The sequence below is a fragment of the Megalops cyprinoides genome, chromosome 25 (genome assembly GCF_013368585.1).
Source record: "Megalops cyprinoides isolate fMegCyp1 chromosome 25, fMegCyp1.pri, whole genome shotgun sequence".
Taxonomy (NCBI): Eukaryota; Metazoa; Chordata; class Actinopteri; order Elopiformes; family Megalopidae; genus Megalops; species Megalops cyprinoides.
In genome coordinates, this window is record NC_050607.1 from 17,551,816 (window position 1) to 17,570,985 (window position 19,170).

Consider the following 19,170-nt stretch of genomic DNA (forward strand, 5'->3'; position numbering starts at 1 on the left):
GAGTGCATTTGGTACAGCCAGAATCATTCCTATTTCACCACTTATAATTATACACAATATATGGAGTCATTCTGACTGGACATAGAGTACAAATATCCTATAAACACAAATATCGCACTTTATCAAAAGGATAAGACATGGCTCCTGTGGTTCATAACTGGATTGTAAATTATATAGTTATACAGAGTGATTCTATCCTTCACTGTGCCTGGCAGTCTTACCCATAAACTCCTTGACCTGTCCCACAACCTCATGGGCGTAGTAGGCGGGGAAGATGCCCCTCTCGCCCGTGCGCATGTTGTAGCCTCTGTACCAGTAGTCATCCTCCTCTTCCTCCACGAACAGGGGGTCGTCCACGTCCAGCTCCAGCTCGTCCGTGTGGCGGGGGATGAACCTGGAGCGGACAGGAGGGACCCGGGGGTCAGCCGTGCACTCACACTCACGAACACGGACTGACGGACTCCAACACGCCAATTACATTATTATGTTTAAACAATGTCTTCCAATGGGCCAGGTTTGTGACAGTGTGGATGAATAATAATACACTTTACTTCTGTTGTGCTTATCTTACATTGCACTCAAAGCAACAAGTACAGCAGCGAAAGCAATAAAAGAAGATTAAAACAACAGTGTCATACAGTATGTACAAAGAATTCAGAATGTACATACATGCATCAATGCATATATGTTCGATACAAGTTAAAAACACATCAGAGAGAATAAAAAGCAAGCCATAAATTGTGGCATTTTATTAATGGCATAAAGCCAGAGACAGAGTCGAGGTCCCTTCCCGGTGACGGCTGCATTACCTTTGTTCTTTAGTCTGGATTTTCCTCCAGAAAATATAATATAATAATGCAAATAACTTCAGATTAACCTGCATCTGCCACGTGACACACGCTGGGGCTCGACTATGTGCAGCCTTAGACAGAACTAATGGTGCCTGCACATGACTCCCGGAGGCGAATGGTGGGTGTGAGGAAGGTAGATTCGGGTTAAAACTCTGCCTACAGCACTCTGATGCAGCAGCAGCAGCAGCTGGCACAAAGCCTGACCACTTAGAGGAAAAAGTGCAGGGCAGTAATTCAGCCTAGGAAGAAATGAAGGCCCAGCTATCATTCTGTGACGCTATTTTACAAAAACGATCTAATTTTAATCTTACCTAGTTGTAAATGTTTCTTAGCAGCAGCAAGTGTAACTGACCTTTAAAACATATTTTTTTTCAAACCCCATATCTAAAATAAACAGAGTCCAAACCTCTGGTCTGACAGTTAGAGTTACGATGACATAATGCGGATACGGCAGATTACACTGTCGCTGTACCATGCTGAGACACTCAGCTTGTAGTACCAGAGCGCTGGTGCACAGTGGAGATGCATGCATGCAGATGCACGGCGCTCTGGCTGAGGGGTCGCTGGCTGCTGTTAGCGCTCCTTTGTTTCTGTGGCGCGTGTGCGGCCACTTGCTAACCACCTCGTCGGTGCCAGGCTCCTCGGGGTGTGCACGCCCGATTCCCAGCAAGCTCGACCTATAGGAAGCCAGCGCCCACGGGAGGACGGCTCCGCCTCATTTATCTCACCCCCAGCGTCGCTCATTATGCGCGCGTGACGCTCGGCTTAAAATACCCCTCTGCTGTTAGTGCGGGGATGCGCCACGTGACAGCATTAGAGACAGGCTGAAGACAGGGGGGGGCTTACTGCAGATGACTGACTCTTATCCCATGTTTTATTCCCGCTCCATCAAAGGTATGCGCTCACATTCCTATTTACATATGCGCTCATCCCTTTCTGAGAGCCTGGCAGTTCAGCACAGTAATTGGAGACACCCTGTGAATTTGTCTGGTGGTCAGGCTTGTTATACAAAGGGGCTGATGAGGATGGTGATAGTGCCATCCAGCTGGTCCCTGTTCCTCTGAAAGCCTGCAGTCACCAGCTGCAGGAAAGCTCCACCTGCATCTCCAGTTTAGCATCAGTGCGGATGGGATCTTGCCTGCAGAGTTCCCAAAAACCCAGTCTCTCACTAATGAGATCTCTCATTACACCTCAGAGCTGCTTCCCCAGTCCCTAATCCTGCACACTCCCCCGCCCAAAAAACTGTGTGTGTCTGTGTATGTGTGTGTGTGTGTGTGTGTGTGTGTGTGTGTGTGTCTGTGTGCACACGCGCGCGCATGCGTGCGTGCGTGCGTGCGTGCATGAGAGAGAGAGAGAGAGAGAGAGAGAGAGAGAGAGGCAGGGAGGTGTATGTTTGATGTAAATGCTACACAGATAATGAGGGGACAGGTGGTAGGACTTGCTAATTTCCCAGCAGCCCCTGCCCTGTCTCCAATGGCAACAGCATTGTCTCCACAACACCTGCTGCCTCTGTGTCTGACAGTGCAGTGCATCAACAGACCACACCGGCAGACTGCAATATTGCATGGTGGGAGCCTTGAATGTAAAACACCGACATATACACTGTCAAATATTCTGAATTACTTTGGGGGTGAGTGCAGAAATCCAACAAAAACATAGAAAAACTTGGGTCCTGAATTAATTTAATTTAAAGACCAGTAGTTTGGAGATGAGTCTAAAACAAATACAATTATGTCAAGATTATATTGTTTTCACAACCAACTAAACCCTGGGCATGTTGCGCACCTGAATCCCACCTGAGAAGCTAATGCTAGTCTATAGACACAGTACGAGTTCACTGAGCTCAGGACTTGTCCTCAATGGTGCATGTCAAGAGATCGCTTGTTTGTTCACCAAATAAGTGATGATGATGTGATGAGACATGGGTTTCCACTAATTAGGTTGAAAAGATGTGTCTTGTTTATTCAGGGCAATGTGATATAAATATATCACATTATATATATATAAATATCCTCACACTCGATTAGTAGACCCAGCACAGAGACCTCTCGCCCGGGTCACTTCACCTCAGATAGCTCTGCAGGAAAGACACCCTCCACAGGCCCCAGAGGCTGGTCTGAGGTTAATGTGCTGTGGTGCTGCTCTGTCATTATTGGAGCTGATAGAGGCCTGGCTGTACAAGAATGACCATGCTAACTGCTGTGGCTTACGGAATGTGGTGAAGCGTCACAGCCAGCATTACACATGGAGGAGGTAATCCAAAAACCTACAGGGCTTTTGAAAATTCAAATAAAGCGCGGCATCTAAAAGGCAACATTGAAAATAAAAGGCCGATAATATTAGACAGATGGCAGCTTTCATTTTCATGAAAGGCTTTTGCTTTGAAGCTGCAGTGCATGTCATTAAAATGCACACTCCCATTGGCTGGAGCTGTAAAGGACGGGGGGTGACATCACAATGCTCACAGTTGTACAATGTTCACATCATTTTTGGTCTTCCAAATTTGGTACAGTTCTCCACATATCAAGCTTACTATAAAATAGAAGTTGATGAACTGAATTTTGATCACTAATATGGGAGCTTTGCGCAAGGGGTCTGGTGCTATGAATGTATGACTGTTTGTGAACAGACATGCAGAAGACCTGGGGTCAACATTGTAAAGTGCAGGTTTCCTTTTGTTGCTGAGGTTTTGAGCCTGTGTCCAAGAAGCTGTTTTCCACAGACTTAAAGCTCCTCATCTTTAATACAGTCATCTTTCATTTCTGCAATCCATTACACTTGTCCCACAGCGCTGACATTTAGAGTAAGGTTCTTCTACAAGGGGGGGGGGGGGGGGGGGTGTTAAATGAGGGAATCTGTGGAAGATGTTCCACCCAAGAGGAAATCAGGGGGTTTTGCTGTGTTAAAGCATTATATTCCCAAACACCACGCTGGTGGAATGGAATCTAAAAACACAAAAACAGCTTTAAACTCCCCTCTGCCACCATGAACTTATTAATTATCAACCTTTGGTACTAAAAATTCAGCAGCCTCGTCCTAATTAAATAACAGATTCAGAGAGTGAACCCCATCTCTGTTCCCCGAAGAAACAGAGCCAGCCATGGCTAATGTGCTTGGAACAGCTTCAAAGATTTCCACAGTCTCAAGTCAAGGAAAATACCAAGTGCATGGTAATCCATTTCCCTAAAGACAGTTCGCTGCAACAACATAATCAATTTCTCTGTCACCACAATCACCCCCCCCCCCCCCCCCCCCCCCACACACACACACATACACCAAACCATTATTTCAAAACATTCTGATAGAGGTCCTTGGAGTAACCACTCAAGCAAGTCAAGTTCATTTCTTAGAGGGTCTGACATTTGTTCAAACCTAGAGAAGCCAAACATTCAAAACATTTCACCTTAATGTATTATTACACTGGACAGAGCGTATGGTCAAAGCCCATTTCAATTATAACGAGTTCACAGGAGAAAAATATGCAAATAACACATAGCTGACCACACTCACAGTCGAAATGAACACACTCCCAAAAATGTTAAATATGCAAATGAAAGCTACATTTGAAAAGAGGTATTTGGAGGGTCTTTTTCATAAATATGAGGCCGAGGCGTTACACATATCTCAGACTCCATTCACAAGCTCAGTTACTGCTAGAGCCAATCATTACAGGCCGGGCGGTTTACAGATGCCACCCGACCGTGCTCTTTTACAGCATACATAACCTGACAGACACGGCGCGCACCGCGTTAACTGTGCCGGCTTTACATTAGAGCTCACATAAGCAGCCATTAAAGGGGAGGCCGCGTTAACTGTGCTGGCTTTAAACGAGGGCTCACATAAGCAGCCGTTAAAGGGGAGGCTGGCAGAGCGACTGACCTGAACACAGCTCTGTGCGTCTGCTCCCGCTCCTCTCCGTTGATCGTGCAGGAGAAAAGGCCAAACGACTCTGTACCTGTGCGATAAAGAAAGCGGCCATTAGACGCTGATGCAGCATCACGCCTACGACATAAAGGGGTATAAAATCAATACAGAAGAGTCCCTGGGGCAACATTAATCATGTCAATTAGTTTTCTAAGACAAGGCCAGGAATTAAAGCAACACTTTGCTCCTGCTAATTGGTAATAACAAATCATGACCATAGTGTTAGCAGCTTTATTGTATTTTACGGGGCAAAAATGCTAATACACAATGGAATTTACAAGACTGTTTAGTACTTCGTAATTGGGTCAATCTAATCTGGCACCGAATCAAAGACCCTGCCATTCTAAAATCATGTCAATTTTTTGGCTGCAAAGCAATTCACAGAGACGTGAACCCGCTCCACAAAGAGGCACACAAACATAAAGTCCACGACAGTGAAAATGCACTTAATATCTCTCCCTTCCAGCTTGTCTGATGTAAATCCCTTCTATTCCCTGAGAGAAAAGCACAAATTATATATAATTAATTATATTGGACCTCTGAAGCGGAGCTCAATTAACGAGGCTATTCTTCTGCATAGTTTCCCAGTTAAACCACCCAGCAGTGTCCTGACACCCAGTAATTTCCTCTCCGCCTCAGAGATGCTATCAGCGGATGCGAACAGAGCAGCTTCACCAAACATGTCGGTGACATTATTTTCACAGTCCCACGGTACTTTAATGAGTGTCAGAGTGTAATTGAATTTTAATCCCCTATTTCCAAGAAAACTGGGTGAAAGCCTCCCATTTCATTTAGATTAAATGCCATCTATGGGGGCATACATTTTATCTTATGCATATTGTATATGTATGAATGAGACCAATGAGTCAAAGCGACATGCAATTAAAAAAACAGTCCAATACGGTGGTCCTATCTCTCAGAAGCACAACCATTAGGGTTGTAATTGTAATTCCAAACACGATTTGATCAATGGCTTGACACTTTTTAATAGGATGTAATAGATTATCATCCCTTATCCTGCCAAGACAGAGGGGAGAAGCCATTCCTAAAGGTGAAGCATCTTTGAAAGGCACCATTGGTTATTGTGGAAACTCTCGGACCCCATTCGTTGGATGTAGATTTAGGTAGATTTACAGTACTTTTTAGAACCACAAACACCAGTTTTTTTATGCTTAAGTTCAAGGAAACCTTTTCTCTAAGGTTGACTCTCAAATAGGGATTGACTTTATCCAGCTATCTCATATTGAACTCATGCCTCACAGATATATAGGTTTATTGGTAACTACTCTGTTAAATTTTATTATTTAGTTTTGTCCTTACTGGAGGAGCGGGAGGTGCTGTTGACGAAGACATTGAGGAACTTCTTGGAGAACTGGGCGTCGGCCTCGGGGGAGGAGTCTTCGGAGGAGCTGAGGAGCTCATCCTCCGGCTGTGTCCCGGCTCGGCCAAACTCGTCGTCGAGGTCCAGGGGCGCGTCGTCGCAGAGCGTGGAGATCTCGCTGTCCTCGCTCAGCACGGACGTGCAGCGCTTCAGGCTGACCAGCTCCAGTGTGGTGTTCTCGTCCACCACCAGCGTGTACTTGACGGCATCGTAGGCCAGGGAGTCGTCCAAGTGGCGGGCCCGGAGTGTGTCGGCGGGCGGCAGCTCCGCCACGCTCTCATCGATGGGCAGCGAGCTGTCCGGGTAGTCTTCGCTGAAGGGGAAGGTGTCCTCGTCGTTGTCAGTGGAGAAGGCGAGGTTGAAGCAGCGGTTGGTCTGGGCAGTGGGGATGTGCAGGGTCAGGCTGTTCTTCACCTCCGCCATGCGGTTGGCTTCATGGGCTTCATCCTTCCGCTCAAACTCGCCATCTTTGTCGCTCACCACGCTCTCACTTAGGCATGGAGACTCCTTGGTTCCCATCAATAGGTCGTTATTGGGCTCGGCCTTCTCCTCCCTCTGTGGTTTGACTGGCGAATGAACGTGAGAGCTTTCTGAGTCTTTGGGATGAGCTTGATCTGAGTTTGGTACATGGGATGCCTGCTTTGCCATCCTGCTGCTGTATTGATCCATGAAGACAGGGGTGATTGTGTCATTAGTGGGATTGTCCAGGTACAGACATAAACCTGATCCCTGGGTGCTTCTAAGAGAATCTGTTTTGCTTTCAGGGCTCATGTTGTTGTCTTTGGCTAAGGGGACCTCTTTGCCACCATCTCCAGGTCTGAGACTTGAGTCTTTATTGGTCTCCTCTGCGCTCTCTCCCTGCACGTCACCCTTTGATTCAAGTGTTTGTGGCCGGCTGTCCACAGGTTCCTTAAAAGCGTCCATCTCCAGGTCTCCAGGTGAGGATGGGGAGATGGTATCTGAGATGGAGGCAGACCGTTTAAAGCACTCCTCCGGGCAGCTGATGGGGTACGAGCCCTCAGAGATCATTTTGTTGACGAGGTTGCAGAGAAGCCAGGGGGAGTCCGAATTCTCACTCAGCTCGTCTTCCGACTCCGACTCGGAGTCGCCCTCGCTGTTGCCATCATAGTCGTCCACAGCGGGCATGAGCTTGGGCCCCACAGGCAGGTAGAAGGACCTCTTGAAGCTCTCCAGGCTGTGGTCAGGTTCTATCTTCAGGTCAGGCGGCCGGGAGAGGTCGTCTTCACAGCGGCCTGGGGGCGGGAGTGTTTCGTCAGGGTCAGCTGTGTGCTCATAAGAGGCATCGACAACACTCCGCAGGCCTGCCAGGGCCTGCCTGTCATCCTCCGGCTCCGAGGCAGGCGAGGCCTCCTCCTTGATTGGATCAGGCTGGCCACGGAGCAGGGAGGCCTTGACAGCCACAATCCCGCTGTCCTGCTCCAGCTCCCCCTCCAGCTCTGGGTCAGACGTGGGCGAGCTGGCCTCCTCGATAGAGTTGGTGAGGTGAGAGGAGCGGCCGCTGCTGCTGCTGTCACTGGTCATGTCCAGCTCCGTCTCCGAGATGGAGGAGATCATGTGGCTGGGCATGTTGCCCGCGCAGACGAACGCGGCCTCCAGCTCTCCCTCGCTGTCCGAATCTGAGACCGAAGAGCTGATGTCGTTGCTGTTGTGGTCGGACGCCATGTACTGCTCACAAACCTTATTGTTCATGTCGGCGATGCCTGGGTCAGAGGAAGGGGAGTTTGTTTCAATGGAGGCGGCAGATGATCGACTCTGAGAACCTGAGTGCTGGTCTTCCTGGGCAAGTTCAAAATCCTCGTCGGACTGACTGCATAAAGACACATGGCTGGAGAAGGGAGCCGGCTCACAGGGTTCAATGGGAGGGAACTCCACGTAGGACGAACCCTCTGCTTCTTTGCACAGGGAGTCGTAGCTCTCTTTGCTCATAATGTCGACGTCAAACTCTCTGTCGAGCTCCTCGTCCGACAGCGGGGTGGCGGCGTCGCCATCTGCTGGCGCAGTGGAGGAGAGACACCTGCTGGTGCAGTCGAAGGTGATCTCGTTCTCTAGCTCGGGGTCGAGGGCGGAATCGGTGGTGACCGTGTACGTGTCATTAGCCAGTCTAGACCGGCACCGTTTGCCATAGTCACTGTTCAGGTCATGGTCAACCTCCGTGTCGGAGCACTGCGACACTTCGTCCGCAGCCTGGATGGTTGCACCCGGGCTGCCAGCCTCAGCGCTGGGCACCGCTCCAGCATCTGAGCTGCAGGACGTTTTATGTTGACCAAAAGACCCTGCAGAGGAGAGATACTGTTTAGGAGACACCCAGTTGGCAGAGAATGGGGAATAGAGTGGAGATGGCGGTGAAGAGAGGATGTTCATGTTATGGTCTTCCATGGGAGGGTCTGGCGTTTTTTTACCGTATTCCGGCCTTTCCCGTCTGTTGCCCTCAAAGTCGTACAGGAGGGGCTTGAGTGGCGACTGGGTGTGCCCAGTGTCCCCGGACTGTTTTAGGGGTGTACCTTTGCTTTGTGAGCCAGCGAGCGGTGCAGCCATGCACTGGCCGTTCTGATGGGTGCTATCTTCAAGGCAAGAATGAGTTGGAGACAAACGTCCTGTGATAATGAAAAGAAAATGACACCCCAACCCCTACATGTTACATAATCCAAGACGACAAAGCATTCGTGTGAACTGTAGGCAAAGAGATAATTTCTAGATTTTCTAGATATATTCATATATAAGTTCTGTTCAGAAAAAAGTGGCATATCCTATTATTCACAATTCTTTTGTTTTTGCGACCTCCAGGATAGCACATAAAATCAGAGATAATGCCTACAGTGTACAGGCAAAAGTGTCTTTCATCCTTTGAGTACCAGCTTCAAAAAGAGATCAGCTAAACACACGCAACTGCCATTTCCTTTAAGGTCTACACTCCATCACTTGACTCCCTCATTTGCACATCTGTAAAGTGAAATGGCGTAATTCAAAGTTCCATGACAGATATGACTCATTGAGAGTCCACAGGGAATTTCTATTGTAAAAAAAGTGTCAGGACAGTTTTATCTTGCCATCTGCTATAAGGCAGTATTCTGAACAGAACAAATTCTAAACACACCGAGCCCTGCGTCTCCGGTATTCCAGGGAAGGTGATCGATATGCACGGTTTTACCTTTTCTTATCGAGAAGCAAATCTAAGTGGATAATGGCTTTGAGAAAACACGAGTCACAGCTGTACTCACCATGTGAATTTGGATTGCGCAGAGAGTCCTGCCAGCTGGAATTCCGCGGAGAGAAACTGCTGTTGTTATTCAATGAATCCTGTGAAGGGAGGGGCACACAGAGAGGCGCAAGTGTCAATCACGCTCCTCGCTGACAAGCACTGACTGATATCTCCTATTTATGAACCAAGGCTGAATTAACAGCCAGGATGAATACGATGACAGGCTGCAAGCCACCAAAGCGAGACCATGTAGTGACAGGCCAGGCTGTGCAATGGACCGTGCAAATGAAAGGCTGACAGGCGGGGGGGGGGGGGGGGGGGGGTTACCTGGGAGACGGTGGTGGTGAGATTCAGCGTGGTCGGCCGGATCTTCTGCAGAGTGCTCAAAGTCGGAGACGGGGGCGGGGAGGCCGACGGAGAGGGAGGGGCCTCGGGATCCACCTCCTCCTCTTCGTCTTCGTCGTCGTCGTCGCCATCGTCCTCTTCGTCATCGTCGATCATCTCAAACTCCTGGAAGTCGTCCTGGAAGGAGCAGATGGGCTGGTGGACGTCGTTCTTCTCCAGGATCAGACAGTCCTACAGGAGAGAGAGAGAGACAGAGAGAAAGCATGCTCAGTGAGTTCACACAGTCAGCTGCTCCTCAACCAGCCATGTTCACAAGCCAGCCTACTATAGCCACTCATTTAACTCAAGCAGCTTGGTGCAGGAGTCCCAGATTCCAGCATACCTTTGGCAGGTGTCTTCCTGATTTAGCCCTTTATTAAGTTTATGAAAACATGAAAACATTCCCTCTTACATGCATGTTTATAGCATCAATCCTACAAATGAACAAGATATGCGCCAATTACACAGAAACATAAGAGAAGACAAAACCAACTCAGGCCAAATCCTCTCACAGCTTCACAAACCTGCTTTGTGTTTTTTGTCAGCACGAAAGCTGACAACTCCACAGCTAATTACATTCAGAAATCAGTGGGAGGACATATCTAAAAGAGCAAACATTACACCTAAAAACCCTGAAAGTCTCCTGTATCAAAGCATTATGGTGGGCTCAGGTGGATATCAACAGGCTGTTGACTGCCGGAATATGAAAGCAATCTATTTTCATTCAGCTGTTGTTTTGTTTTTGTCCGCAAGCAGCATTTAAGGTAGCACACTCACTGAGGCCCTGAGTTGGCTGTGGCTCGTCTTGTGGCAGGTCTTAACTGCATCGGACATGCTAAGCCCTTCCTCCAAGCTATTCAGCGGCCCATTTGATTGGATTAGTCTGTGTGCCTGGATTGAGGCAGAAAGTGTCAAATGTAGTTCTCTCGGTACTCTCTTCTCTTCTTAACCGAAAGAAAAAATGATTTTTTATGTCTCCTACTGATTGAGGTCATTAAACTAACACTGTCTCGAAGCTCTTCCCAAAATGTGCAGAGAGGGCACAATGACACCTACCTAAATGCTCCACATAAGAAGCGAAAGCCTGGGACTAAGTCATTACGATGACTGTTTCAGTAAATCAAGCCATTAGTCAATCCATTGCTGAATCAACCTAAGTAAATTTGGACACAGAATGGCATGCACTTCTGAATACAGACATACACTGTCAATAGATGGCAGTCTGGTTTAGTGGTTCTGGAGCTCGACTTACAACCAGGTTTGAACCCATAACCTTGTAAAACAGCATGTGTAACACAAAGCGATAACAATATAAAGTGTATATGAAACATTATAATACATGCGGTGTACGTGGCATTTTTTAGTTTCCTCATGAAATGCAGGCATGGAAAAGAAATGAAAAAAAGAATTAAAAAGTAGACATCATCCTGGGCTCCCAGCACAGCATGTCCAGGAATACCTCAAGGTCGGTTTTCACTGCAGACACTGAATTCCTCTTAAGAGCTTGTCTTTCTCTACCCTGTGGTCGAAGAGCATTGAAATAGTAACCTTGGTTTGGTAGACTGATGGGTTACAAAGCAATTGGAGCAGAAACACTCAGGTCTACTGTAAAGAGAGTGAGTCTGCTCTGCGCGTAACATCTGTCCTTTTATATCACAGCACGCTAGGCAGAAGGTCAACCCTTTACAGACGGGAATTTGAGGACACTCAGAGACAGGAAGAAGAATGAGTGCATCAACCATTTTATAATTTTGGAATAACGACAGTTTCCTGGAAGGAGAATGATCTCATAAAACGTCAATATTTTACACTACACATTCCAAAACAAGGGAGGGAGCGAGGGAAGGAGGGAGAAGAGGAAGAGAAGAGGGGAGATCGATCAGGAGAGTGGATGCAGATCTGCTGAGTCTCCACCCAGTGGGGATGGATGGGATGTCTATACGATGAAAGCACCTAATACCAGCCATGACCCCTGTCATCCAGTTACCTGACACTGTGAACTGAAACATGTCCAGACATTTGAACTGAGAGTGCTCATATCAACTTTCTGCCATAGAAAAGCACACAAACTACATGAAAAACACTAGACTGCTATTCTCTACAGCACAGTAAAGCTATTAACAGCAGCAAGGACACACACGGCCATCATAACTCATTTAAGGGAAAAAATCAATGACCAGTGCCAGGAAACTAAGGATCCAGTGAGAGAAGCAATAAGTTAACATCACACAGGTATATCCATTATGTAAATCAATAATATGCCATTCATAGATCAGTAATTATTCAGGTATGGACAATTATACTTATGTATAACACTTTTGATCAATAAGTATTCAATTATGGTCTTCATTTAATCAGGCAATGTTATTAAATAGAATGGATATCTCTGTAGAAACTGCAAACAATTCAGACCTCTGTCTGTCTCATCTGCCTCTGAACCCACTACGTATTTAAAGGCTTCTAATTCCAGTAACAAAATAATGCAAGCCTGCAACATGGAGAATGTTAAAGATCTGGGGTGATCCACTTCCCTGCCTTGTTTATTCATCAACGATATCCAATTTCCTCATCTGCCCAAGGACGATCCATCCGCCGAGCACCAAACAACACTTTATAGCTGCGGCAGACAGCCCTTACGCCAGCAGATTCTTACTGCTGACCCTGTGGAAAGCAGACTTTGTTGTGAATGAAATTTCCTCTCCTTTCCCTTGTGGAAGTCAAAGCGGTATAACCACATGAGAGGAGAGCGGGTGTGGAAAAGGGCAAATGGAACTCATGACCGAGCACATGTAAACACCTTTGAAGGCAGAAACTGAAGGGAAACGACCACAGGAGTCATTAATCAGGGTCAAATACTGTTGCTGCAAACACAACAGATGCTCCTCTTACAGCCAGATAACCTGAATGAATGTGAGCAAGCTCCCAGCCTGAGGGGGGAGGGAGGGAGGCAGGCAGCCAGTGTAATGGCCAGTGTAATGGGGCTGTAATGTAATCGGGGCCTGTATGCTTGTGTGCCTGCGTGAGGCAGTGACTGGACTAGGTTTCCCTCTGGAAGCAGCTGGCTCACTGCAGAAGACAAGCAGCCATTTGTCAGTGCATCTGGTGACCGGTTTAACGGAGCTGGCTCCCGCCCCAGAGAGAGAGGGGGAGGGGGGGGGGACAGGGGGGAGGGAGAGGGAGAGAGACTTTGTTTTGTTGACTTTTTTTATGCTGCTGGTTTTCTGTATTGGAGGTGCTGTGCAGTCACGATGCTCAGGAGGAGAAACCATTGAGGGTGAGTGCTAAACCCAGCTTTCTCTCCAGTACTTGAGGAACACAGGAAGGGGCTGTATGATTGACATCCTCCCCAAGTACCAGCTGGGGGGGTGTCACCTGCAAGGTGGCATCCAGCCGCCGCGCAGATCTCACAGCAACATCAGCTGTACCAACAAGCTGTGCACATGGCGGGGGGGGGGGGGGGGGGGTTTGAAAACAAATGTCTGACTCAAGAGACTGGATGTTAGCCTACTGCTGCAGATAAGACAGTGAAAACTGGCGGTAATGAATAATTCATATTCACAGAGTTAGCAGAACATGCTTTGGGCAAGTTCATGCGAGGCGGCTTCAACCACAGAAAGTACATCTTTTAATTACACCACTGCCATCATGCACTACAAGCATTAATTGGGTCAGCATAATAACTTCATTTAAATCTCCAAATGTAATGAACACTTCTACTCAATCCAAAGATGAAAGAACTCCCTCCTGCACAGGCTTGTACAGGTAATTCCAACAATGACCCAGAGTAGGAGTGCTATGAACAGATATAAGACTGGAGACTAAAGCACTACGGATTGCTCTAAAATGAAATATATTTCAGGGGAAACTCCTTGGTTGGACCACACATACAAAAACATACACTTTCTGGGGTTCATTCTCAAATACTTACCAACTTTATAATTGAAGCTCTCATTGGAACACTCATTAAAAAATAATGTAATGTAAATTGTACATCCCTGGATGCCCTTTTAGCAGCTGTGTGTATGAATCAAGCAGGGCCCTGGGAGACAGATCTCTCTTGCGTTGATGTTCATCTTCATCTCAAGTGATAGAGATCCAGCAATGTGGTGTAACTGAGGAAAGCTAGCTTCATAACAAACATTGGTGATGTAGGCTTATTAACAGAGAGCAGGAGGAGGGTTAGGCTTCCGTCTGAATGTGGGGCGAAAACAGTAGATGCTTTGCTGCCTACGCAGGTTTGGGTCCAGTTGTTTACATCACCAACGCTTCAGCGGCACTCTGCTAACCAAACGCCCGTTGTTTGTTTTGCTTCTGAGATCCCTTTTGTCTTCCCCAACGGCGGACTCTGGCGGAATGACTCATAGCAGGGGTGTATTCTCACTGTGTGGGTCTGAGAATTCAACAAGGGTGGGGCCAGAATCAGAGATTGCTCTAGACTAACTGCACAAGGAGAAGCGTCTCTACTAACACACGCAAAGTTTTAATTTACTGCAAGAGAAGCCATCTCACATGTACCATACCCTCATCAAAACAAGAAAATCTAAACTAAGTGACAGCACTTGGGGCCATTTGAATACTGCCCTTCTTAACATATAGTACTTATGGCTTAAGACTAATCCTTCTGCGTTTGAGTCTGTGACATGTACGACATTTGCTGTAATCTTGAAGTCACTGGCCTACATATTCAAAAAAAAAAAAACAATAGTTCTTCAAAATGGAGAATATCCCCTCCTACATTTTGAAAGCAAAAAAATCGTAAGACAGTTATTCAAATCCAATCCAGATTGCCACAGTTGTGAAGGCCCGTACCAAATCCTATTATTTGGCGCGCGTGTGCCCGTCAGTGAAGCGATGACTCACGGGTTAGATCCGTGATTTATCTCCGAGATGCGATGGCTGTCCTTCCCCTGCACGGGCAGCTCATCTGTAAGTCAGCTGACACAAAGAAGGTGGGGGGGGGGGGGGGGGTAATGGACAAACAGGCAGCTATTCATCACTAACGGCCGCATCCATATCTCTGCATCAGCAGACGCTGTCCTCGGGGACCGAGGCAGGAGTAGCGGGGAGGTAGCCATCCCCGTCCTCCCTCAGCGAATTTCAAAGCCTGCCAGCACACAGAAAGGGGCCGCTAGGGAAACAGGCCAAGCCAGAGCACAAAGCCTGGGCTGATGCAACCGCCTTTATACAGAACACATAGATGTTACTAAGGAGCTGGGCCTCATCAGCTTCAAACATTACTTGCTGTTTATTTTACATGAAGTATCGCAATGCGTTTTGGATTCTGTGATCTAGTGACTGATGTACAATAGTATACTTGGCTTGCCTTGTCCTCGTCAGGATGCACAAGCTAACTTGTGGTAGGGCTTGAATGGTGTTATGCTCACACTCACTCGTCTGGGAGTGTTGTTACCCTGGTCTGACACCTCTCATTCAACTTGAATGGATACACTTATATTCAGTTCTGCTGGAAATCACCCTGGATAATGTATTGTAAGGCAAAGTCAATGTGCTTGGCTAATTTGAACATCTCCTTAAGTTTCCTCATATAGAGAGAAGAGGAGATGGAAGAAGAAGGTGGAAGAGGGGAGGACAGAAGTGGCAAGAGACAGCACAAAAGAGGCTGCCAAACCGAACAGGCCTTCTGTTATGTGGGTTAACCCATAAGGCCCTGCCTGTACTGACTCACGTGGGACCATATCTTTGCCTTCCCCTCATGGCCTGTTACTGCTGTTATCTTATCACACAGCATCTCAGTGGAACCAGTGCAACAGCAAGGATCTTTATAGCAGTGGGAGGTATCAATAGCATAGTGGCAAGGAGCAGGACTTATAACCAAAAGGTTGTGTTAGTCAACGTCCTGAACCCCAAAACGTGTTTCGTTACGACAAAGAAGCAGATTCGATGTCCGTAGAAAAAGACAGGAAGGTTTATTTGCACAGCCGGCTGTGGGAACATCAGCATTGAGCAGAAGTTCAACTAGTATAACATTTCGTTCTTTTTTTATACAGTTAATAGCAGGCACATTTACATATGAGTTATGATGACCAGCTGGGGTGCTGTTTCTGATTTGTTCTGTGGAGCTGTGCATGGCTAAACAGCTCCCTCTCGAATTGGGTATTTCCTGAGCCCTGTAACCTAATTGGCTCCATAGGGTTCACAAGAGGCGCTGTTTGGCTCCGGTCGGATGTAGCGACATCGCTTTGTATTCGAATACACATTGCTTGTCTCCAGCGTTTGTATTTGAATATACATCGCTTGTCTCCGGATCAAATGCCATGCCATTCCACAAAACTGTCTCCTAACAGTTGCTAGCTCAATTCCCTGCTGGGGCACTGCTGTTGTACCCTTGGCCAAGGTACCTGACTCAGAATTTCCTCAGTAAATATCCAGCTATATAAATATATAGCATGTAAAAATTTTAACCTACGGATAAGAGTCTGCTAAGAGTCTTTCCCAACAAGAAATGCAATTTACCCCATGCTCCTATCTCCACTACAGCAGGTGATGAAAATATCACATTGGACCCACACACATACTGAGCTACACTACACAACCATAATCTTATTTTGCCTTTATTTATTTATGACCACACCTTTCTATTAATCTGTCCGCACTAACACATTGATTTATTAATACTCACTGGCACTACCCAGTTATCTTTTCACCACTGTAATGCTAATTATTGATTTGCTGCCACTTTTCTAAGGCTGTGTTGGGCTATGTGTAAGGACCTGTGGCAATATTAGTGTTAAACACTATATTAAAAAGAGTTATTGGTTGATGGATGGATTGAACTGTTTTCTTGTTCTTATGTTCTGTGGGGAGTGAACACACACAGGTTTTGGGGTTGCCTGGTCCCCACTGATTGCTCCCTAACTTACAGCAATCACCCTCCCGCCCCTTCCACATCAAAGGCAGGATATGGGCCCTTTATCAAATTCATCCACCATCACAGAGATATTATACAGTAACAAAGCAGCTCCTACTGCAGTCACACAAAGAATGCCGGGATCAGGCATGGCTTTGTGTTTTCACAGAGCCACAATGGCGAAAAGGCTTATTTCCCCCTCTTTAGCATAAAATAGAAACCAAAGGCGGATTTAAAAACTATTTTCAAATGAACCCTTTACTGTGGGCCCCTCCGTTGTGAGGCTTTAAGTTGGGTGATTGAGAGCTGCACTCTGAATGTAATCAGCTTAACGGCGATACAACGCAGAGGGGGGGGGGGGGTATGGGGGGACTCTGGCCTTTGAGAAGGTGGACAGATAAAGAACATGACGAATGGGTATTTTACAGAGCCAGCGGGAGGGTGAGGAGGAACGAGAACATCCCCACGGCTATCCTGAAATGGCAAATGGCTTCCCGCGGTACGCTGAGGGGGGAAAGCGGCAGTGTGGTAAGCGGCGTCTGAGCGAGTCTGAGGAAGCCTCGCTCTCTCCTCCGCGCGTTTCGCTCCGTCTTACCGAGAGACGCCCTCGGGAGCGGGCTGAGGCGGCGAGTCACGGGCGCACCGGATCAGAGAATCGACACGTCCCGCCGCGCTGTGGGACCGAGGCGCGGGAGCGCCGGACGCGGCTCTGCAGCGGTGGAGTCAACGTCACTCCCGCTTGGGGGGCACACCCTACCTGCAGCTGCTGTCATGGTAACTGACCCAGTCACCACCCTGGCAGTCAGCAGACACCTCCTACTCACCACTGTGACAACATTCACAGGCTCACAATGATTAGGAAATGCGTATATTCATTACGCCCCATCTTTTTTTACATAATCTATTATCTGCTTAAAGTGTCTGGATAGCTCTGATATTTGGATTTGCAGCACAAAGCTAAAAAACCCATAGATGACTGCACAATTTAAAGCATATTTGCTCCAATACTATGACAGATTTCAGCAGAAGTACATTTCACATACAGGGAAAAAAAGCAGAGGTCAAACACTGAAATCCAGCAGAGAATACAAAGGAGGTGCCGGCTCTGTCAGGTACACGGCAGAATGGGCCATTTTTTAAATGCACTGACCTGTGCAGCGTGAATGATGAGGAGCACTCATGGCATGAAAGCTAATGTAAAAACAGGGAGAGAGGGGAGATTTTTCCTTCTGTCTCCAAAATGAAAGCCCTCCAGGCCTCTCCATCATCCACCGCCCCCTCCCCTTCACTTCGAGGGTACACCTTTCCCCAAATCCCGCCGACGCTCTCCAGCACCGCGAAACACATCACTGCCCCAGGACAGCTCTCACAAAGCCGAACACTGAGAGTGCCCTCGCCATGGGGAATCTACAGTGCTGCAGAGAGAGACAGCTGTCTCACGTCCCCAGGAAATTCTGCTTTAGATAAGGAAATGACACAGGTCTCAGAGATGCAATGGAGCAGGGAAGACGGCTTCTCATTCCACATCGGGAAGTCATTGCTTAATTGAAGCTGGTATTTGCATAAGAAATTGCATCACCCTTTTTAAACGGTCACTACCCGTGAACCTGCAATGAACCAGCCCCAAATGACAGAAGATGTCAATATACCTTACAAGGACAAGAATATCTAATTACATACAGTACATTTAATGACGTGCTTCTATGAGCTACATAAAAACCGAAAGGAAACCGCCTCCAGTGGCTTTAGGTATGAGAAATATTCTAGAGATTTCTATGTTGCACTGTTTTCAGCCACAATGACAGTATGATTACATTAAAGGACAAAATATATCAGCTTTATTCAACATACTCCAAAAACCTGGCTTCCCATCTCTAGCTTGCTGGGAGTAAACCATTCTCAGAGTAAAGCCTGAATAAAGGCTAAAGAAGAAGAGATGAAAGCATTCTGAAGAGACACGGTTCACGCTGTTTCAATCGATGACAAACCACTGCAGTCTCCTGCACTGTAAAACGCTGTCAGCCGCGTGATTAATGGACCCTGACACTGCAGTCGGATTGAAATAGGCCGCGTGTAGATAATGATCGCATTGTCTTGGAAAGACGTTAGATTTAATGAGGGGTCCGGCGGCCTGGACACCGCAGCCCGATGACAAGAAGATTCATATAACCAAACCTACGGCTGCCAGCAAGACGCATTGGCAGCGTGTGCAATTCATTACACACCGGATGGGAACGTGTCCAACGCCACGCTGAGACTGAATATGTATAACCTTAAACAGCCTTCACGGCTCCTGGCCAGCTCGCTAGACCGGGCCAGGCATGGCTGTCTGGACATCCCATGCCATGACTATGCATCCTGGGAGCTGCTATTTTTAGACGGAGAGACGTCTCTGTCCTCTGAGGAATCTCCCGTTAAGGAGCACGTGATGTCTGTGGACACAGAGCAAAGGTGTGTGGCATTTATGTGGGCATGGTCTATACCAACAGGCTCACACTGTGAATTCTTTAAGCAAACCATTTATTGCACGCAAGCACTCTTT

At 47.3% G+C, this 19,170-nt stretch overlaps 1 protein-coding gene across 1 annotated transcript in view; it reads right to left on the minus strand.

Moving 5' to 3' along the window:
• LOC118771782 (C-Jun-amino-terminal kinase-interacting protein 2-like) overlaps window positions 1-19,170 on the minus strand; it is a 59,500-nt gene that overhangs the window by 6,476 nt on the left and 33,854 nt on the right. Inside the window, exons 3-7 of the mRNA XM_036519814.1 lie at window positions 9,704-9,952; window positions 9,396-9,474; window positions 6,096-8,771; window positions 4,731-4,806; window positions 222-394 (exon numbers count right to left, since the gene is read on the minus strand). Coding sequence (XP_036375707.1) covers window positions 222-394; window positions 4,731-4,806; window positions 6,096-8,771; window positions 9,396-9,474; window positions 9,704-9,952 — 3,253 coding nt within the window. The remainder of the gene's footprint in view (window positions 1-221; window positions 395-4,730; window positions 4,807-6,095; window positions 8,772-9,395; window positions 9,475-9,703; window positions 9,953-19,170) is intronic.